This window comes from Cervus elaphus, chromosome X (assembly GCF_910594005.1).
Source record: "Cervus elaphus chromosome X, mCerEla1.1, whole genome shotgun sequence".
Lineage (NCBI taxonomy): Eukaryota > Metazoa > Chordata > Mammalia > Artiodactyla > Cervidae > Cervus > Cervus elaphus.
The window spans coordinates 142750351-142774439 of NC_057848.1; the positions used below are offsets into that span (position 1 = coordinate 142750351).

At 35.7% G+C, this 24089-nt stretch overlaps 1 protein-coding gene across 9 annotated transcripts in view; it reads left to right on the top strand.

The window, feature by feature from the left end:
- Positions 1-24089, top strand: part of DMD (dystrophin) — a 2565910-nt gene that overhangs the window by 1169339 nt on the left and 1372482 nt on the right. For all 9 annotated transcript variants that reach the window (XM_043895268.1, XM_043895262.1, XM_043895270.1 and 6 more), the window contains 5 exons: positions 2319-2464; positions 5747-5959; positions 11991-12104; positions 13052-13207; positions 19339-19509. In XM_043895268.1, coding sequence (XP_043751203.1) covers positions 2319-2464; positions 5747-5959; positions 11991-12104; positions 13052-13207; positions 19339-19509 — 800 coding nt within the window. The remainder of the gene's footprint in view (positions 1-2318; positions 2465-5746; positions 5960-11990; positions 12105-13051; positions 13208-19338; positions 19510-24089) is intronic.

Consider the following 24089-nt stretch of genomic DNA (forward strand, 5'->3'; position numbering starts at 1 on the left):
AATTTTTTACTTCTTGCTTCCCTGGTGCTCAGAGCACTGAATAAATATTGGCTGAATGAAGGCATAATAAATGACTTCCATTAATTCTCCCCAGAGTATCTCCATCCCTGTTTTTATAAATGAGGTCTAAGATGCTCCAATGTTAAATAATTTGCCAAAGCTAGTGAATGGAGAACCAATCCCAAGGCATAGGCTTACTGAACTGCGGAATCAGACTTGCTGCTTGTCATGCTACACAGCCTGTTTCTGTACAAACAAAATGGAAAAGCAGTTCTGTTCGATGTTCTTAAAAGAACCTGTTGATCTTTTTCAAATAAAAGTAATCCTAATATCTTCATCAATACTTTATATACTTATCTTTCTCTCCTGACATATATTAATCATCTTGATAAAATGGAACTGATGCATATCACCTGTGGCACGCTTCTAATAAATGTTTCTCAATCACTACCCCAAGGGAAAGTAGCACTGTTAGATTCAACATACCTCCTCCGTGTCTCTACCCATAGACCCATCTCCTGCTAACTCTTTGCTTCATCATAACTAAGTACTCCTTTACTTCAGTACTATTCCTGAGAGTCATCTTTGTTTTTATAAATAATTACCTAGCATTCAAATGTATCTCGTCAGTAGAGACAGAAACACATTATTTGTATGAAAGAAAGCAGGGAGGTCTAAAGTATCACAGAGACCTTTTGACATCCTTCCATATGAAATCAAAAGTGCTCAGATTGACAAAGGCCTCTAAAAATAAATCTGGGCATGAACTGACAAATAGATATAAGTCCCTTGAGTACAATTCTCAGTATCCCTTTCTAACACACTTTCTAAAAATGTAGTTTCCATTTGAAAACCCCACTGATTAGCATGCAAAATACTTTCCTACGTTCTTTTCCTTTAGTTTAGAAGGAATTGGTATATAGAAATGAAATCCATATGCTATGTTAAATATAATATGGTTTAAATAATGCCATTTGCTCTAGTCATTTGAGATAGTATTTTGCACTGTGGCTTTATCTATTTAGGAAAATTCTCAGCCATTATCTCTTCAAATATGGCTCCTGTACCACATCTCTCTCTGTGATTCTGGGATACATTTATGTTCATTTTGCTGTTTCTTTCTATGTCTTTTGTTCTCTCATCTTTATTTTCTGTTCTTTTGTCCCTCCATGCTTCATTCCATATATATATATATACATATACATATATGTATATATAATTTATTTCTGTCCTATCTTCAGATTTACTAATTCTCTGTTTAGCTTTGTCTAATCTGCTTTGAAATCCATCCACTGTTTTGTTACTTTTCACTTATTGCATGTTTAGTATAATTTCTTTTTTATCCTCCTTAAACCACTTAAAATCATTTTTATCATTTCCAGTTTTCTAACAAAATTCTCCACCTTGAACATGGTCAGTATAGCTACTAGTCACATAATCTGTATGGGTGTGTGTATAAAATAGAAAATAATATATAGTAATAAATAGTATATATAAACATATGCATTTTAGATTTTAAGCATATGTAATGATATACAATGCACACATTGTACTTTCCCATATATACTTTTATTCCCTTATTTTATGTATAATTGGAATGAATGTATATGTGTATACATATATATACACATGTTAGAGAAAATGCATTGTTTGTTGGTGGGTTTGACTTCGAAATTAAATAATCTTGGCTGAAAATCCTGGCTATGACACTTACTAGATGTTTGTGAGCAAATCAGTTGGCCTTCTTTTATAACCTTGGTTTCCTCAAATGTAAATGGACTAAAAATGCATGTCTCAGAGGTTTATTGTAAGAATTAAGAATCATAATATGTGTGATCATTATTAAGGTTTCTGACACACACTGAGCACACAAAAATTGTTTCTTTAGTAAGATAAGATATGAAATGATATAATTTAAAATATCACCTGCTGTTGATAATGGTACTATTTTCCCCCAAGGCAAATAATACAGAAAGAGGGTAGCCTTCAAAGTCAAATATACATGAACTCTACTTGGATTATCTGTGTCACCTTGGGCAAATTACTCAGCCTCTCTGTTGCTCCATTTTTGGACAAGTTACTCTGTTGCTCCATTTCCTCACCTTAAAAAGCATTAATTTAACCATGCAGATCTTACAAGATTAAATGTCATATATGCATAGTTTCTGTCATAATCATATTCTACTCTGCATTTTCAGATTTTCACATTTTGTTAATATTTGTAATTAGTATGATTGAGTTTTCTGGAAACGTAGAAAGACAAATGACAACATTTTAAATGGTTAAATGTTTCTCTGTGTTTTTCCCTTTCAATAAAGTTTTGGACACTTTACCCACCGTGCGGTATCAGGAGACCATGAGTACTATCCTCACGTGGATCCAACAGTCAGAAACCAAACTCTCTACACCTCAGGTTACTGTCACGGAATACGAGATCATGGAGCAGAGACTTGAGGAGTTACAGGTCTGTGACTTTTTAAAAATCTTGATACATCTCTCAAGTCTTGCTCATATATCAAGCAGTCACATTGTTATAACCTTAATACAATACTAGAATTAAAATAATCGTGGCAAGTATGACAGTTGGCCAGCTGAAAAAATGAAGGCTGTAAAAGCATAATATTTAATGTATTTGTGCCTCTCTCCTTAAGATAAAGATTCCGTCTTTGGAGACAATGATATGATGTACTCATGAAATATATTCTTTCTTGCTCAGTGTGTATTTTCAGAAACACAGATTTTGATTATTATAAAAGCTCTGGTATCATTTCCTCCCCTTTGCTTGCTGATTTATAGCTCATATTTCCAACCAGCAACTGGTAAAATTAATGTAGTTTTAAAATTAGTTTTAATTTAAACTCATTTGATGTAATATTGTAATTAGTTTGTGGAGTTCTATTAACTGTATTTTAACAGTTTTATATTAGGAAATAAAATGCTAATATTGGAAATGAAAGATGTAATTCGTATGCGATTTTAGGATGCCTTCCTACTAATTCTGAAAAACCTGTGGTATATATCTAATCACATTTTATTTTGTAAGGCATTGAAACACATTTGTGTATTATATTTTAAGAGCTGAGATAATATGTCCACGTTTTCTGAATTAAGAAAACAAGTTAAAACTTTAACTTTGTTGTATCAGGAGTTCTGTTTTGGGAATTGAATATTATTTACTAAAAAAAATTTTTAATTTTAGAAGTATTTCTTCAAAGAAATCTTTAAACATTTCCCAGTATACATCATCCTAATTAAACTATTTCCTGTACTATAATACAAAACAAACTATAACTGTTTGATCATTTCTCCTTTTTGTGTTGTTATTTGCAACACCTGGAATAATTTTAAAATTTACTTTGAGAGTTATGTGACTTAATAGAACTATACATAGCAGTACACAGGTATAGCAGTTAGGGGAGTGGGTTAAGTATATAAGAAATGGTACACAGATAAATGCAAGAGTATATTTCCATTCATAAAGCAGTAATGAAGGAAAAATTATTTATAACTATTATTGGGAAAATAAATTATTAACTTACTGAAAACAATGAAGTCAGAACCTTGTGTCAAATGTTACACCAAAACAAACTACTATGTAGATTAAAAATTCAAAAACACAGGCATAAATTTTGTAAAAAATTTTAATAAAACTCTACAAATATATGATGGGGAAGCACAAAAATCAGTGGAAGCAATCACAACATTGTAAAAGTACCAGAGCCAATCTTAAAGAAAAACAAAAGAAGGAAAACATGTGTCTGAATAAGTCATTAATGAGGTAGTCACCAAAAAAAGAAATAATGACTATTATTCCTATGAAAAGTTGTAACTCAAATTGAAAAGGATGTACAAATTTACAAAATGGGATATCATTTTTACATATGAAATTGCAAAAATAAATTAATACATAAATGAATACAAGAAAACAGTCAGATATAGCGAATATACCAATGGTTGCCAGAGGAGAGAGGGGCAAAATGGGAGTAAGGAATTAAGAGGTACACACTATCATGTGTAAAATAAGATACAAGGATATCTTGTGCAGCACAGGGAATAGAGCCTGTATTCTATAACTTTAAATGAAGTATCATCTACTAACATGAGTTAATGTTTTGAACACCTGAAACTAGTAGTTTAAATCAACTATAATTAAAAAAAAATTTGTAAGGATGTAGAACAAATTGGCAAAATGAGATACTATCTTTTACATACTAAGTTGGAAGAACAAAAAGAAATAAGAAAGAAAACTGAAAGCTATAGTAAGTATAGGGGCTTCCCAGGTGGCACTAGTGGTAAAAAATCCACCTGCCAGTGCAGAAGACATAAGAGATGTGGGTTCGATCCCTGGGTTGGGAAGATCCCCTGGAGGAAGGTATGTCAACCCACTTCAGTATTCTTGCCTGGAGAATCCCATGGACAGAGGAGCCTGGCGGGCTACAGTTCCTGGGGTCACAAAGAGTCAGACATGAATGAAGTGATTTAGCACATAGTAAGTGCAGTTGTGGCAGCAATGAACTACATTCTCACTTACTGATGGGAATGTCAATTGAATGAAAATTTTGCCAAGGAAAACTTTCCAGATCTAAATACATAGAGATATAGATAAATAGATCATAAACATAATTTAAGAGAGTGGAAAGGTTAAAATTAATTTATACAAGTAATAATGAAAAATGGTTAAAAGAACTACAGAAGCAATTAAAGCCTATGTTTTTGAAAATCACTTAATGACATGGGAAAAGGCTCACAATAAATTGCTTAGCTCAAAATGTATGTGCATACTATGTATTGTGTAAATAATCAAGGGTAACAGTTTAATAAATAAAATAAAAATAAAGTTAAAATAACTTACATATCACAAAATAAACATTATGCAACCATAAGATTATGTGTTTTACATAATTATGTGTATGTGAGTATAACATATGATCAGATATTCAGTTAAAAGAAACCTGGAAATTTATCTAAAAACAGTTGTATGTAATGGGTATTTTTGCCCATTTTAAAATCTTAAACCTTTATTTGTTTATAACCAGAAAGTAATATTTAAATAAATACTGAATACAGCAATCCTAAACGTATGCATCCTATTATAAGGGGTGGAATAGATTATACAGTACAAATGTGAAAGGAAGTTTGTAAATTCTCCCCAAAATGATCTGAAAATTTCACTGTGATACTACAAAACAGAACAATGCCTTTTGAAGAATAAGAAACTTCCATTAACTGGCATGAGTAAACTATCTATATGATTTAACTTATTCAGAGTTGTGCTATCACATATATCAATCTTATTTAGTGATATTTTTATCTATGAAGATGAGAAATTGTCTTGCTAAAGGCTTATAGTTAAGTTTACTTATAATTAAGTTAAACTCCATTAATTGAATCATAAATACAGTTATTGATATACAAATAAAATGTAATAAAATTAGATGAGCTAAAGCTCTTTGTTTCAATAAGATACAGTTTTGTATATATTCCACTTTGTTGATAAGAATAGGCATAAATTTTTAAATATAATATTACTAAATAATCTGTAAATTACTCTTATGATTGAAAATAGATTTTAAGTTGCTAATTATTTCACATCCGATGTTACATCATTTATTATTTTAAATGTTTGAGCCACATAGCTTTCATTTTAAGTACACTTGATTTATCTGAAACTCATCAATGAAATTGAACAATTAAACTCATTAATATTCATCAGTTAGTATAAAGGCACTTTCTTTTTAATTTTGAGGCTTTACAAAGTTCTCTGCAAGAGCACCAAAATGGCCTAAACTATCTCAGCACCACTGTGAAAGAGATGTCAAGGAAAGCACCCTCTCATATAAGCCAGAGATATCAGTCGGAATTTGAAGACATTGAGGGTCGATGGAAAAAACTCTCTGCCCAGCTGGTTGAACGTTGCCAAAAGCTAGAGGAGCAAATGGCCAAACTCCGAAAACTTCAGGTAATTCAAGATTTTACTTTTTATATTGATTTTTATTTGTTTCTCTCCTAATGATGAGTTATATAATTAAAAGACATAGTCCCTTAAAGTCAGTGATAAGGCCAAAAGATACAAATTTGTCTCGAAGGACAGTAGTTTGCCTATTGATTTTAAGAAACCATTAAGAGTTCTGTTTCTTTGATTTTCTTTAGAATTAGCTTTTTTCCCACCAATAACAATGGGAATTAAAAAACTTTTCAGCTCAATAATTTTCAAAACCCATCTTCTTTTTAGTCTTGTTATCCTCTAAATAATTATTTAGCTTATGAATAAGGCTTCCCTGGTGTCTCAAAGCCTGGAGAAGGAAACAGCAACCCACTCCAGTATTCTTGCCTAGAAAATCCCATGGACGATGCAGGAGACTGCTTGCACTGCAGGAAAATTTTTTTTCCTGAAAAATGGCTGCATTGTTATTTTGGTTGTAAAATATATATACATATATATATATGTGTACATACATATATATATATGTATATATATATACACACATACACACACATACACATATATACACACAGGCTAACTTACATATGTCGGCTTTAATTGTGACACATTATCTAGAGCTGGGTGACTTCCTTGTTGGCTCAGTGATAAAGAATTTGCCGAGTGGATATGTGTGTGTGTGTGTGTATTTGTTATTGTTGTTCAGTTGTGTCCAACTGTTTGCGACCCCATGGACTGCAGCACGCCAGGCTTCCCTGTGCTTCACTGTCTCCCAGAGGTTGCTCAAATTCATGTCCACTGAGTCGGTGATGCCATCCAATCATCTCATTCTCTGTTGTCCCCTTCTCCTCCCGCCCTCGATCTTTCCCAGTATCAGGGTCTTTTGCAGTGAGTCAGTTCTTCGTATCAGGTGGCCTAAGTATTGGAGCTTCAGTTTCAGCATCAGTGCTTCCAATGAGTATTCAGGACTGGTTTCCTTTAGGATGGACTGATTGGATCTCCTTGCAGTCCGAGGGACTCTCAAGAGTCTTCTCCAACACCACAGTTCAAAAGCAGCAATTTTTCGGTTCTCAGCCTTCTTTATGGTCCAACTCTCACACCCACACATGACTACTGGAAAAACCATAGCTTTGACTAGATGGATCTTTGTGGGCAAAGTAATGTCTCTGCTTTTTAATACACTGTCTAGTTTTCTCATAACTTTCCTTCCAAGGGCTAAGCGTCTTGTAGTTTCATGGCTGCATTCACCATCTGCAGTGATTTTGGAGCCCAAGAAAATAAAGTCTGTCACTGTTTCCATTGTTTCCCCATTTATTGCCATGAACTGATGGGACCGGATGTCATGGTCTTAGTTTTTGATTGTTGAGTTTTAAGCCAGTTTTTCCACTCTCCTCTTTCACCTTCATCAAGAGGTTCTTTAGTTCCTCTTTGCTTTCTACCATAAGGGTGGTGTTGTCAACAAATCTGAGGTTATTGGTATTTCTCCCGGAAAACTCAATTCCAGCTTGTGCTTCATCCAGCCTGGCATTTCACATGTATTCTGCACATAAGTTAAATAAGCAGGGTGACAATATACAGCCTGGACATACTCCTTTCCCAATTTGGAACCAGTCATTTTTTGCAGGTCTGGTTCTAACTGTTGCTTCTTGACCTGCATACAGATTTCTCAGGAGATGGGTAATGTGTTCTGGTTCCCATGTCTTAAAGAATTTTCCAAAGTTTGTTATGATCCACAGAGTCAAAGGCTTTGGCATAGTCAATAAAGCAGAAGTAGATGTTTTTTTCTGGAACTCTCTTGCTTTTTCTATGATCCAATGGATATTGGCAATTTGATCTCTGGTTCCCCTGCCTTTTCTAAATCCAGCTTGAACATCTGGAAGTTCTCGGTTCATGTAGCGTTGAAGCTTAGCTTGGAGAATTTTAAGAATTACTTTGCTAGCTTGTTAGATGAGTGCAATTTTGTGGTAGTTTGAACATTCTTTGGCATTGCCCTTCTTTGGGATTGGAATGAAAACTGACCTTTTCCAGTCCTGTGGCCAGAGCTGAGTTTTCCAAGTTTGCTAGCATATTGAGTATAGCACTTTGACAGTACCATCTTTTAGGATTTGAAATAGCTCAGCTGGAATTCCATCATCCCCACTAGTTTTGTTCATAGTGATGCTTCCTAAAGCCCACTTAATTTCACATTCCAGGAATTCTGGCTCTAGGTGAGTGATCACACCATCGTGGTTATCTGGGTCATTAAGATCTCTTTTGTATAGTTCTTCTATGTATTCTTGTCACCTCTTCTTAATATCTTCTGCTTCTGTTAGGTCCATACCATTTCTGTCCTCTATTGAGCCCATCTTTGCATGAAATGTTCCCTTGGTATCTCTAATTTTCTTGAAGAAATCTCTAGTCTTTCCCATTCTATTATTTTCCTTTATTTCTTTGCATTGTTTACTTAGGAAGGCATTCTTATCTCTCCTTGCTATTCTTTGGAGCTCTACATTCAGATGGGTATATCTTTCCTTTCTCCTTTGTCTTTCACTTCTCTTCTTTTCTCAGCTATTTGTAAGCCTTCTTCAGACAAGCGTTTTACCTTTTTGTATTTCTTCTTCTTTGGGATGGTTTTGATCTCTACCTCCTATATAATGTTACAGACCTCTGTCCATAGTTCTTCAGGCTCTGTCTATCAGATCTAACCCCTTGAATCTGTTTGTTTATATATATATATAATGAGTGAAGGAGCTTCCCTGTTGATGCAGTACTAAAGAATCTGCCTCCACCCAGGAGATGTGGCTTTGATCCCTGGGTCAGCAAGATACCCTGGAGAAGGAAATGGCAACCCACTCCAGTATTTTTACTTGGAAAATCTCATGGACAAAGGAGCCTGGGGGGCTACAGTCCATGGTGTCACAAGATTCAGACATGACTTAGCGACTAAACCACCACCACCAAATAAAAAGTTATCTGCCATGTAATATGGTCACATAATTTCATCAGCATATTTCACTTGCAATTTTATATATAAATTTGATCCCATCACCTTACACAAACCAACTTCTACTGACTTAATTTGTTTGAATAGTGCCACCTAATTACCCAAGCATTAGTAAACCAACAACTCACTATAGTCTAAAGTTTAAAACATCTGGTGATGCAGGTGATATCTCTCTTATGTGGTAAATTATTGCAAAAAATGTTAATGCTGGAAAAAAGCTTGAAAGCATCATGGCATGATGGAAAAGCATCAGAATAGCACACTTCTGGATTTAATTCCCAGTCTAGCTACTTGGTTGTTTTTTCTTACCATTCACAAAGCAAAAGACCTAGCAGTTTTAATTATTTTTTAAAACACAACAGCTACAGTAATGTTTCTCAAAGTATGAACATATGAGTACATGCATACACATACGCACACATATAAAAACACATTTTTGCCTGAGCTAGTGGCAAAAGAGGGTACAGTTATGTGGTCCTTGCCATCAAGGAGCCCATGTCTGGTGAAGGAGAAAGGTGAGTGTATCCATTTCCCATTGCTGCTGTAATAAGTTGCTGTAAATTTAATGGCTTGAAACAGCACACATATATTGTGGTTCTGAGTATCAAAAGTTCAATGTCAGGCTCAGTGGGCTAAAATCAAGGTATGGACAGGGCTGTGTCCTTTCTGGAGGCTTTAGGAGGAAATTTATTGCCTTCGTGGGAAATAGATGGGGAAACAGTGGAAACAGTGTCGGCCTTTATTTTTGGGGGCTCCAAAATCACTGCAGATGGTGATTGCAGCCTGAAATCAAAAGACGCTTACTCCTTGGAAGGAAAGTTATGACCAACCTAGATAGCATATTAAAAAGCAGAGACATTACTTTGCCAACAAAGGTCCGTCTTGTCAAAGTTATGGTTTTTCCAGTGGCCATGTATGGATGTGAGAGTTGGACTGTGAAGAAAACTAAGCACCAAAAAATCGATGCTTTTGAACTGTGGTGTTGGAGAAGACTCTTGAGAGTCCCTTGGACTGCAAGGAGATCCAACCAGTCCATCCTAAAGGAGATTAGTCCTGGGTGTTCACTGGAAGGACTGATGCTGAACCTGAAACTCCAATGCTTTGGCCACCTCATGCGAAGAGCTGACTCATTGGAAAAGACCCTGATGCTGGGAAGGATTGGGGGCAGGAGGAGAAGGGGACGACAGAGGATGAGCTGGTTGGATGGCATCACCGACTCGATGAACATGAGTTTGAGTAAAGTCCGGGAGTTGGTGATGGACAGGGAGGCCTGGCGTGCTGCGATTCATGGGGTCACAAGGAGTCGGACACAACTGAGCGACTGAACTGAACTGAACTGAACTTTTAGTTTTGGGAAACTACAATCTTGGTTCATGTTTCCATCTTCATCTTTAAAGCCAGGAGTGTAGCACCTCCCAATTTCTCTCTTATACTCCTGCCTCTATCTTAATAAGGATCTTTGATCGTATTGTGCCCATTTGGATAACCCAGGATCATCTCCTTATCTTGATATCCTTAACTTAATCACATCTGCAAATTCCTTTTTGCCATGTAAGGCACCATATTGACAGCTTCCAGGGATGGGGCCTGAAATCTCGAAGGGTCATTGTTTAACCTGTCAGGGTAAGGAATAAAACAGTGCAGTGAGCATGACAGTAGAAAGAGAAGAAAAGCAACACAGACTGGGAAAAGGAGTTATGGTTTGTTCTTGGGATATGAGTTATCTGACTACACCTGGAATACATAGAATTTAGGCACCTAATAAAAGATGGAGGAAGAGTTCCTGACAAAATGAAGCAGCGTGTTCAATTAACTGAAAGTTGTTCAATATTGGAGAGATAAAAGATGTGTCTGGAGATTAAGAAAAGAGGTGATTGGAGAAGTAGTCTGAGAGCAGATCAGGAATGAGTTGGATGCCATGCTTTGGAATATGAATTATAATCTAACCATGATGGGATTAACATAATGACAATGTGGAACTATTATTGGTACTTCAAGAGGAGGGAGATAAAATAATATATATTTTTTAAACATCACTTTGAGAAGAAGAAGGAGGTGAGAAGAATATTGGTACCATTGGGGAGAATGGGTTAGAGTAGGGTGAGACTGAAGTAGATACCAGAAAGAGCTAATGTAGTAGTCAAAGAGGCAGTGGTAAGATCTGAACTAGGAGAGTGGTGATGTGGGCCAAAGAGCAAAGCTAGATTCAGGAAATGTCAGCCAGATAATAATGTTGAAGTCTTTAGATTTAGTCAGATGCTTTTAAAGTCATTATTATTTGTCATATTGAAGAGGGAAATTTCTGAGAAACACACATTTTCAATAGAAATCTAATTAAAAAAGGACAAAATAGCACATCTGGATAGCATAGTTGAATTGTAAACAGATAAAGAAGTTTGGCAAACCACACACTTGAAATGTACCCCTAAAAGGAGCAAGAAAAATGGCATTATGTAAAAAAAAATAATGGGATGTACTTGGCTATTTACAAATGAATAAAGATGACATTTTCCATTTGATCATTACGTCAACTTGGTCGAGCAAATCAGAAATTAAAAGCACAAGTTTTCTTTCTTTAAAGATGACAACATCTTGGTCTGAAAGTTCTCCACTGGAGGGGCTATTTAAACTGTCAACTGTAGAAAACAATTTGTGGAAGTTCAGGTTTAGGGAGGCTATAAAGACACCATTACATTGACTTTATTGTTCATAGTTTGTTTTATGTACTGTAAGGGCACATTGTTAGTATTATCATGAGTTGTTTTGTAACTTAAAATTTCTCTAGAGGCGGATGTGATTTAATGTTCTCAAGAGTAACATCATAAAACCACATTTGGTAGTAATTTTTTATTTTTAACAATAGCAGACTTCATACGCCAGTGCTCACAGAGCAGACCATAAAAATGCAGTCTTAGTGGAAATATTCTTTTCCTGAAGAGCTACTTAGAGATATTCTTCAACCATGGGAATTGTTCGCGGGCTTGTGTTCAAACATATCACCATGATGAATTGTGTCGAGGGAAATCAGCACCCCAATAATGTGTGAAAATGGGTCTCTGATTCCAGAATCACATAAAAACCTTGAAGAAGTGGATGGCTGAAGTTGATGTTTTCTTGAAAGAGGAATGGCCTGCCCTTGGAGATTCAGAAATTCTTAAAAAACAGCTCAAGCAGTGCAGGGTAAGATTTTTATATGACACTTATTTATATGAAGACTTTGATATGGAAACTATTATTTAATGATATCAATGGTTCTGAACCAGGGGTGGTTTTGTCCCTCTAGGGGACATTTAGCAATGTCTGGAGACATTTTCATTTGTCTCAACTTGAGGTGGGGTAGATGCTGTTGGCTTCTAGTGGATAGAAGCCAGGGGCATATCGTAATATCCTACAATGCAAAGAACAGCACCGCACAACAAAGAATTACCCCGTCCAAAAGGACAGTAGTGCCAAGGTTGAGAAACTGGGCTAAATAAGAGAGAAATAGACAAAATATTGTCTTTTATTCAACACTCACTTTACAATATTATTTTGATATAGCATGCAGTTTAAGCTAAAGGTAAATGATTTTTTTTGAGTTACTTGTTATATCTTATTACAGAGTGTCAATAAAACTATGTTGCTCTTTCCATGTATGTCACACTGTAGTATAATATAAGACATGTATTTTGAAATAATATTTATTATGCCATTGTCATGCAGTGGGAGGAGAAAAATCTAGCTCTTTCAAGAACTTTCTTTGTGAATAAAAGCTTTAAAAGCAAATCCATTTTATCAATAACCTTCACAGCATCTTGCTATAAACTGCTGCAGCATACTGTGTTGGAAATGAAACCTCCTTCGAAAATAGTAATTTATAAAGCTCATCATTGTTGCATTGTTTTCGAACATGAAGTATTCAGTTTATTTGCTTTTGTAGCTAATCTAAGTAGACTATAGATATATAATTCCCCATTTCATTCATACCATAAAAAGGAACATTTTTTGCAGTATATATTTCAGATTTTAAAGGGAAAAATTCATGTGTAGTGTCATGATTCCTAATTATATGTTTCTTTGTAGCTATGTTGCATTTCTAATTGTTGTGGTAATTTTTTCAGCTAACTTAAATTGAGTTGTTTCCTTAGCTTTTAGTCAGTGATATTCAGACAATCCAGCCCAGTCTAAACAGTGTCAATGAAGGTGGACAGAAAATAAAAACTGAAGCAGAACCAGAGTTTGCTTCTAGACTGGAGACAGAGCTCAGAGAACTGAACACTCAGTGGGATTACATATGTCGACAGGTATGTCCCATCTCTTTTACGTTGGCTTGCTCCATTTTAATTATGATTTCTTAATGTCTCCCTTCACCATCGACCTTTTAAAAAGTTCAGTCTCTGTGTTGATGCTTTAAAGTATGGTTAAGTAAAACTAGCCTTTGTCTAGCATATAAATTATTTTCATAGTATATATTGAAATAGTGTATATTCATCTTGTTGGAAGTCCTAAAATGGTCTTATTGAATACAGCTGTCATTCTGAATAATAAAGCCCTTTTCTTAGGCATTATTTTTCTTGAATCTTTTCTCCAAAAGACTGCATAACTTAATACATGTAATTGGATCAACAAAGATAGTTTACAATTCTATACTTGATACAGAAATAAAATGAATGAGTAATAGATGCATATGTACAAATATAAACATGTTTCTCTTTTGATTGTAAGATTGATGAGTTTGGCTTCTTCAAACATCTCTTTCAATAGATGGATTAAGATTGGGAAATAGTTGAGAACAGCATAGTAGAAAAAAATATAAGATAAATGTACATTCATATCTGAGTTCCTCATTTTTATATGGAAGAGTGTTTTATAGATATTTATTTCCAATTTCAAGATTAAATTGCAGAAGAGTAAATATTACATACAAGTAGCATACATCAAATACTTCTGGTTCAAAAGTGAAATTTTGACCTAAAGCAATGATTACTTTTTAATACACCAATACCTTTTTTGAAGTTAATGAGAGGTTTCATTTTATGTGTATTAGAGCCAGTCAGTCTTTCGTTATTTCTAAGTAACCTTTCAAAGTTGAAAAGAAATCATGCCAAAAGGCAAAAACTAAATTTGAAAAAGAAAGAAATTGAGCCGAGGAAAAGTCAAGGCAAGTCACCCAGCTAATACCATCACTGACAAATGCTCAACTGTTCTATTAACTCACGGATGAGATAGCCCGGGGTCAGCTAGCTTGCATTCTTCTTCTGGATTAAGTCGGTTCTAGAAGGGATGTTAAGGAAAAAAAATAATATTACTTAGAGAATAGATTATATCATTGATGTTTTCCTGGAAGGCCAGTATGAAAAGGATTTGTTTGTTGAATGTTTTTAATGGATGAATAGAAAGAGCAGCACCAATTTATTTAGAGCAAGGGAGAAAACAATAGCAAAAAAAAAATCTTTGTGCGAAAATGGATGGGAAAGAAGAGTCATTAATTTTCTTATAAAGCACAGTGAGGATTTACTATTCATACCAAGTACAATGGGGAGCTATTAGACATTTAGGTATAGGAGTGACATCATGTAAATATTTGCTATATATTCCTCTTATATGAAAAGACTGAAGGGGCACAAGTTGAAGCATGTAGGAATTAAAGTTTTCAGGTAGGAAATGATACTGGCAAATAACAGGGGGAATATTAGTGGAGATTGAGAGACACAAAGAAATTTTAAATGTATAATCCTCTTGTGACTCTGTGTTTGATTGACTGTCCAAACCTCTTCCAATAATTTTCCAAGTTCTTCCACAGAGACAGATGTGATTTGAATTGTTGTTGCTATGATTCATTACTGTTTATTGTTTTTATGTACATTTTCCCATTATACAGTAAGTTGCATGAGGGAAGGGGGTGTGTTATTCTAGGCAACCTGAACCAAAGTGCTTGTGTCAGTCAAACTTTGTAGAGACTCTGTACTTCTGGCCATCTCCAGCAAGCTTATCCCACTCAATGTGATCATTTATTTTTCTTGTTTCTTCTAACCAGTTAGGCAAGTTCTTCCTTGTTGCATTTTTGATCAGGGCTTTCACACTCACTTCCACAATCATTACTCTTACTGCTAACAACGCATTCCTTTCTTGATTTTATGTTTTATTAGACCCCGTTAGAAATGGCAGTACTTGATGAAAGATAAGGCTTGTGGAAAGTTCAGGGTGACAGGGAGGGAGGGATCAAAGCATAGTCAGAGTTTTCCGTTTTGAGCAACACTGTTGGACACCACACCTTCTATGAAAGAAGGAAAAACTGTGCGCTGAGGGAGAAACATAATTGACCAGCTTGGTAGAATGATCAGTGCTTTGGTCATGTTTGTTTTGGAGGCGTATACAATCAAAATGCATCTGGAATCTAAGTGGGGTGTTTAAACTGAGCATATAAACTATATGCAGAGAAATAAAGATAACATCTGTGTAACTCCTATCTGACAATGAAAGAATTTGTCAGACACACCCTCCCTGTGAATTTTTTGCTAAATTAGATGAAATAAGAACTCTTATGGATGGGGAAGACTTCCTTGTGGATGGAGAGGCAAACAATGTGTAAGGGCAGAGGCTCTGGACCAGGTTGCCTGGGTTTAGATCTTGCCCCCACCATAAGCTACCTCTGTGAGCCTGGAAAAGTCGCTTTATCTCTGCACTTCAGTTTCCCAGTCTTTACAGTGTGATGATATTACTACTTACTTTATAAGAATTTTAACATTCTTCTATAGTTAAATGAATTTGTGTGTATAAGGTGTGTAGTTCTATATCTAGCATAGAGTAACCACTATGTACATACTTGTTCAATAAAATAAACAAGAGATGAAATAGACATAAAGCTGCATATGTAAAATTATAAAATATGTGTAATTTCTAAATAATGTATAGATATATATTTTAATTATTGGTGACTATAAACTTAGAGTTACCAAGAAACACTGGATTGAGTGTCAAGGCGGGTGCCATTCTGGCACCTTGCAGATCATTATCTTTCTCTGATTCAGTACATCTTTTGGGTTCAGTCACCCACAGACCCCTGGGTCACTCTGCCTCATTCCTTGCATATTTTAACACCTAACTCACTGTTATTCCTGTCCTAATTCTGGGTGATTTCAGTATCTTCTTAGATGGTTCTTCCCATTCCTGAGCCCTCGGTTACTTAATATCCACTCCAATGATTTTCATCTTCTACCCTGCCTCAGCCACCCACTCCCAGCTTCATAACCTAGACAATGTCTCTAGCAGTAACGTCTTTATAATTTTACCCTTGAGCATCCTGCCCTGCAGCCTCCAGCATACACACAATACAGCCACTGTGGAGCCTGTATGGAGATTCCTCAGAATTAAAATAGAGCTGCCCGAGGGTCTAGCACTCCCACTTCTGGGTATATTTCCAAAGGAAACAAAATCAGAATTTCTCAAAGAGATGTCTGTACACCCAAATTCATTGCAGCATTACTCACAATAGCCAAGATAAGGAGACAACCTAAGTGCTGGTCAGGGAGAAACACATAAAGAAGATTCTGTGTGTGTGTGTGTGTGTGTGTGTGTGTATACATATATACATACATGTAGACAAAGGGGTATTATTCTGAGAAAGAAGGAAAGCCTGTGATTTGCAACAACCTGGATGAAACTTGAGGGTATTATATTAGGTGAAATAAATCAGATAGAAAAAAACAAATACAGTCTTATCTCAGTCAAACATGAAATCTAAAAAAGTCAAACTCAAGAGAGTAGAATGGATATTACTATGGTTTAAAGAGTGAGGGAGATGAAGAGATTCTGGTTAAGTGGTACAGACTTCTCATTTATGATGAGGGAGTCCTTGGGATCTCAAGTTCCACGGACAGTGGAGCCTGGCAGGCTACAGTCCATGGGCCTGCAAAGTCAGACACACCTGAGTGACCAAGCACATACCTAGCCCATTTACAATACGACGACTATAGCTGACAATTCTGTATTATATAAAGTATTCTATAATTTCTTTATATATGAACCTTGCTAGGAGAGTAAATCTTTAATGTTTCCATAATAAAAAGAAAAATGGTAATTTGTGTGATGATGAAGGCATTGACTAATCTTGTTGTAATCATTTCACAGTAGGTGTATATACCTTAAACAGTGTTTTAACTCAATTGTATCTTAACAAAGGTTGTCGGGGAGTGGAGTGGGGTCGGGCAGTGCTGAATGTTAGATTTACAAATTCTGGAACAGGAAACATGAAGAACTTTCTGTTTTATAAAGCAGTTGATGCAGTGTAATCTGCTGAAACTGCAGGGGTGGACTGGGCAATTTCAGGCTAGACAGTTGGCGTTACTCAGGTAATAAAGGTGAAGGAGAAAGTATGATTTTAACCTCAACCTTTTCACAGAAATCCTTCTAAAATGTGAAACCGCAAAAAATTCATCTCTTTCTGATCAGATGTAGAGCGGAATGTTAACTTTGGAAAAGACCTTGGAAATCATCTAGTCCAACTTTTAGGTTAATTAAGAAGTGGAGATAAATGGAGTGATGTTTCCAGATTCACTTAGCTTGTTAGTGATTGATTCCAGGTATCCTGATTCCAAAGCTGGTGCTCTTTCCATTGCACTCATTCTGTCACTTCAAAATGACTTCCTACTTTTCTTTCCTTTGAAAATCACTCCTGATCCCTTTCTTCTGGTTTCGTTTTATAGCATGCATTATATATATATAGTTTTTTGTTACAAGTCTTCGGCTAAGTTTTGTTAGTCATTCTAATATTATTGCCTCTGTGCCAGCCGCCTCCAAAGATTATAGCAGAATATCCAAGTAGAAATTTAACAGCTTGTTTACTTGGGCTTATTATAGGTTCATTGACTATGCAAAATCATCTTTGTACTTTAACTAGTATAATTGTTAGATATGTGGTTCTAGCTGTGTTACAATGAAACATATACTTATGTTTCAATAGGTCAAGTTCTACTTTCTCCTAGGAGAGTAAAGTTCTTTAAGTAGCTTTAATTTAACTACATTAGGCTTAAGGTAGTTGTAAAGTATAAGAAAAATTAACATGAACATGGTACTGCATATATTTTATATTTGGTAAAGTACCATGAAAATGTTGTTTTATTAAAACTATGCCTTTTATATTAAGACTTTAAATTACAGCTGTATTATTTAAAAGATGCATTCTACTTAATCCCAGAGAGAAGAATAACATCATTTGAGTAGAGTTATTTTTTAAGGTAAAAGAGATGCACTATATATCGTTATTCTAATACTAAATTGAAATTTTCCCTCAGTGTGTTACAGCAGAGTACTTTGAATAAGCTATTAACATGCATGATCTCTTGGGTATTTTAAGTTTTGCTATCTTTCTAGTTAAAAAGTAATACATTCTGTTATAAAGTTAGTATTACAGAAATATATGAGACTTTATAAAGTAAGAGTCTCCTATCACACATGCTTTTTTACACCTTTTTTAATGTAAAATTATATACTAGACAGTTTTTGCTTCAGTACAGATGCATCAGTGCTCCATGATATCCCATTCTGTATGTGTACATGTGTGTCCCACAATTTATTTAACTAATCTTCCATGAAAGCACCTTTGGGTTCGTTTTCAATATGTTGCTATCTTCAAAGCTGAATTGAATAGTGTACATGCAACTATGTACACATCGTTTTATATGTGGGAGAGTAGGCTCAAATTGATGACCATTAAGGCATTTAATGCATTTTGCCAGTTTACTGTCTAAAAGGTTTTACTGTGGTGTATATTTCCTTCAACAGGTATGAAACCTTTGTTTTCCCACATCCCTATTCAAACCTGGCATTCTAATTAGGCTTTTTTCTAATCTCATATTTGAAAATATACTAATTTAACTTCATTTGCTATTATCTAACTATAAATGATACTGAACATCTTTTCACATATATATGGCCTCATTTTCATTTTATTTCTGTGAATTACATGACTGTATTTTTTATTCATTTTCCTTTTTTATGAGAGTTTTCTATAGGTATATGATTATTAAGTTCCTGGGATATTTGAAATTGTAAAACGGCATCAAAGAGTGCAAAGAATTTCTACTTCTATGTATGCCAATAAATTCAGTTTTCCAACTGAAACATATCATGAAAAAAATGTTTTTCTTTACTCTCCATTTGCAGAAATGAATTACCATATACAACAGCTAAATTGTGGTCTTAGGGGAATCTGTCCATTATGCCAAGTAAATGCTTATATCTTATTTTAACACTTATGTGAAATTAAGTGTATCCGATTGCCATGAGTTATTTTCCTCATTCATGCAAGCTATTTACTTCTAGCTTCATCTTTTCCAAGCTTTGTATTATTTACAGACTCGTCAATAATAGTATAGTGATAATGTTTTATGACTTTCAATATTCATGCTTTACTTATTGGTTTGTTTTATGGAAGGTCTATGCCAGAAAGGAGGCCTTAAAGGCAGGCTTGGATAAAACTGTAAGCCTTCAGAAAGATTTGTCAGAGATGCATGAATGGATGACACAAGCCGAAGAAGAATACCTGGAGAGAGATTTTGAATATAAAACCCCAGATGAATTACAGACAGCAGTTGAAGAGATGAAGGTAAAAGAAACCAGATAAAACAAATTGTGATTCTGCACAGTCTGCTCTTTTCTTGGTTTAATAGTAGAGGTTGCTTTTTGATTAATTTAGCTTCAACTTTGATATGTATTGTATAGAATGCTTAAACTTTTTATTTATTAATTTTATGTATTGTGGTCAAAACATAAATATTGATAATCACAGTTTGGAACATTTTCCCCTTAAAATTATGTACTATTAAGAGATTAGACTCAGCTACTCATATCAGATGTTTCTAGCCGATGCAAATTCAAACTGGAAAAGTGTCAAAGTGTTGGTGAAATGACAGTTGAAAATGTCATCAATAGGCTTTGTTAATTTGGTGCTTTAAAGGGGTTTCTTACAATTTGGCAGTACTAAATATTTCAGCTGATGGTCTTTAATATGGATGAAAGACTGTGTTTACATGAGCTTCTCTTGAATCAGTAAGATAAAATAAATAACATTGATTTATGACCAAGGAAACTGGTATATAGCTAGGACTTGCAGGTGAAGCCAGGTAATTGAATCTACACAATGGCATTGTAGTATGGCCCTGGGCAACTCAATAGTCAGTGTAATCCTCTTATTTTTCATGTGTAAGTCATTTCATTTCATAACTTGAAAGTATAAACTGAAAAATAAAACTTGCATGTAAGTAAATTGCCTACCTCAGAGTGAGCACTCAATGATTTGCAGCTATAATGATAAATATCTTCACATAGTAGCAATAACACATTATTTAACATTAGCCTAGGTGAACTATTAATAGATATTGTTTAGTTTGAAGCCTCGTGACAGAGCAAAATCATTTTAGAGCCAAGCACTTGGGTTTAAAACCTGCTTTGACCCCTTGCCAACTGTGTAACCTTGGGTAAGTTACATAAACCCAGTGAACTTTCATTCCTTTGTTTGTGATCTGGATATCACAATACCTACTTTTCAGAATCATGTGAAAGATGAAACATGAAAGTCCTAATATAATACACAAAGTAGATGCCCCAAACTAGTTAATTATTATTATGATTTTTATTATCATTGCTGCAAGGTAAGAAATTAATTATATGTACTTTATTATATAGTTTTTATGATTATTCAGTGAATATTGTAATTAAGAGCAGAATGTACTCACATGAAGTAAGTACAGATGTTTAACTGTATTTTACAGATATTTACAGATATTTAAACTCAGATGTTTAAATATCAAAGGTATATTATGGCTTTAGTTACATGTAGAAAATAAAATTAAAATATAGAAGAGTGACTACATTTGGGGAACAGTAATAGTGTCTAGAGTATTAAAAGCTAGAAAATTATTCTCATCTAATAATATCATACACCATTTATCATGAAATATTCATAAATTCATGAATTCATTCATTTATCAAGAAATATTGTATACTTACTGTGTCAAACACCCTTCTAGACATAGAATATAGTAGTGAGCAATACATAAAAACCCCCTGACTTCTTACAACTTACATTCTCGTTGGTGTCGGGGCAGGCAAAGAATGGAGAAATAAACTCATTTGAGATCATGAGAAGTTGCCTAAAAATAAGCCAATGTTGTGAAATAAATCATAGAGTCTAGTTGGGAGTCAAGGGTGGTGAGATGCTGTTTTACAAAGGGTTGATTTGTGAGGAATTATATTTAAAATGAGATATAAATCATAAGAAAAAGGCAACCTTACAGAAGTATTATCGGGGCACATTCCAGTCAGAAGGAAGAGTTCCTGCAAAGACCCTAAGGCTATCTGGGGAGAGAATGAAGCCCACCTATCTGAAGACAGTAAAACAGGACAAATGACCTGAGATGATTTGGAGAGGCGAAGTAGGTATCTGCCGACACAGCAGATTTGTGGGACATGGAGGGGTTTTCATTCTAAGTGAAATGACAGAGCCGTCAGGAGGTCTATAATTATTTTAGGTTTGACTGTGGGGAGGTCACCATGAGGGAAGTTACATCATTACAGAATATAAGAGCTGGAGTGTATTCTGAAAGGAAACTTGTTTACACGTCTCTTTGATGGTCAGAGAACAGATATTCCTAGATGAGTCAAATAGTTCACTCCTAGTCATAGGCTTTATCTGACTATATTTCCCTCTCTCCCTATTCCATTCTAAGCCACGCCCTCCTGTGCCATCTCATTCCGTTCCATACTGTCGTGTGAAGCCTGTGCCTGCCCATTGCCTTTGCCCTCACATCTCAGCCCTTCATGGCTGTGCTTACCCTCGCTCCCTATGCTGCGTAGCCACGGCTTCAGGTCCCAAAGTAAAGAATCAGCAGTCAGCACACGTTCAGCTGTTCTGTTTTTCCCAGTTCCTCCGTTTGTCTCTGGCCCTCTTCCCTCATTCCTTGAACACGTTGCTTATCTGGCTAACTGTTCAGTCAGATCGCTTTTTCTTATCCAGTCCAGGAGAGTAGACTGTCTCAAATTTAAAACTAATTTATAAAAAAATCCCTGACATGAGTGGCCCAGCCCCTCAGCCCACATTGATTTGCATGTTTAAAAAACTGATCTAGCTACATCGGTGCAGATGGGCGTAAGAGTGAAAAGAGGAGCAGCTCAGACAGCCTGGGCCAGTAGCAGCAAAGGGAGCTGGCGTTTTCTGGTCTTCTGTTTTCCAGTCAAGGTAATTGCTTTGGGTCTGTCTGCCTACACAAAAGGGAGTGATAGACCCTTGTCCAGGCCTTCACCTGTGTTCATGTTGTGAGCACATTTATCTTTATTGCTGGAAGAGAGTGATAAACCTACTTTGGCATCTCTCCTCAATATACTCAGACAAAAAGTAGAGACTTTCTTCTGTTTCTTTACTTTCTGCTCCTGTATTTTACTTGATAATCCTGTTTTTGACTTTTTTCTCTGTGAACAATGTTTTTTGTGTTAGCATCAAAGAGCCAAGGGAAGTGTTTGATTAGAAACATCTTATTCCAAATGTCTTTAGGAGGCCTGCAGTAAGTCTATATTGATTTTTTTAAAATATCAATCCCTTTTTAAAAATTCTGGAATTTCAGTTTTTCATTATTTTCTTTTTAATTTTTTTTTTATACCGTGTTGACTCCAGTCCTAGGTTTACCTGGACTTCAGTTCTGTTGCTCATTTGTGTCTAACTCTTTGTGACCCCATGGACTGCAGTACGCCAGGCTTCCCTGTCCATCACCAACTCCCAGAGCTTGCTCAAATTCATGTCCATCGAGTTGGTGATACCATGCAACCATCTCAACCTCTTTTGTCTGCTTCTCCTCCTACCTTCAATCTTTCCCAGAATTAGTTTTTTACAATTAATTCTTCACATCAAGTGGCCAAAGTATTGGAGCTTCAGCCTCGGCATCAGTCCTTCCAATGAATATTCAGCACTGATTTCCTTTAGGATTGACTGGTTGGATTTCCTTCCAGACCAAGGGACTCTCAGGAGTCTTCTCCAATACCACAGTTCAAAAGCATCAATTCTTTGGCGCTCAGCCTTCTTTAAGGTCCAACTCTCACATCCATACATGACTAGTCAAACCACAACTTTGACTAGACGGAACTTTGTTGACAGAGTAGTGTCTCTGCTTTTTAATATGCTGTCTAGGTTTGATCATAGCTTTTCTTCCAAGGACCAAGTGTCTTTTAATGGCTGCAGTCACCATCTGCAGTGACTTTGGAGCCCATGAAAATAAAATGTCATTGTTTCCCCATCTATTTCCCATGAAGTGATGGGATGAGATGCCATGATCTTAACTTTTTGAATGTTGACTTTTAAGCCAGCTTTTTCACTCTCCACTTTCACCTTCATCAAGAGGCTCTTTAGTTCCTCTTCTCTTTTTGCCATAAGGGTGGTATCATCTGCATGTCTGAGGTTATTGGTATTTCTTCCAGCAATCTTGACTTTAGCTTGTGCTTCATCCAGCCTGGCATTTTGCATGATGTACTCTGCATATAAGTTAAATAAGCAGGGTGACAGTATACAACCTTGACATATTCCTTTCCCAATTTGGAACCAGTTCGTTGTCCCATGTCTGGTTCTAACTGTTGCTTCTTGACGAGTATACAGGTTTCTCAGGAGGCAGGTAAGGTGGTCTGGTATTCCAGTCTCTTTAAAATACCTTCACTTAATATACATGCATTTGCTGTTCTCATTCTATGGGGGACAGGCTAGAGCAATAATTCTCGCAATGGAGTGAGCATCAGAATCACTTGGAAGGCTATTAAAACAAAGTTCTATGGCCAACCCTAGGATTCCTTATTTAGTGAATCTAGGCTGGACCCTGAGAATTTTAATTTGTAAAAAGTTTCCGGGTCATGCCTAGGAGTAAATTTGGTGGTTCCAAGGAACCATATTTAGAGAACCACTGGTTCAAGATACTGGCAATGAAAGGTGTCTGAGCTTATGATGGTTAGCTTCATAGAAATATATAGAACAGGGGACTTCCCTGGTGGTCCAGTGGTTAAGAACCTGCTTTACAATGCAAGGGACCCAGGTTTGATCTTTTGTCTGTGAAAATGCCATATACCATGGAGCACCTAAGCCCATATAACACACTACTGAATCAGCACTCTAGAACCCACGAGCTGCAACTAGTGAGCGTGCACACTGTT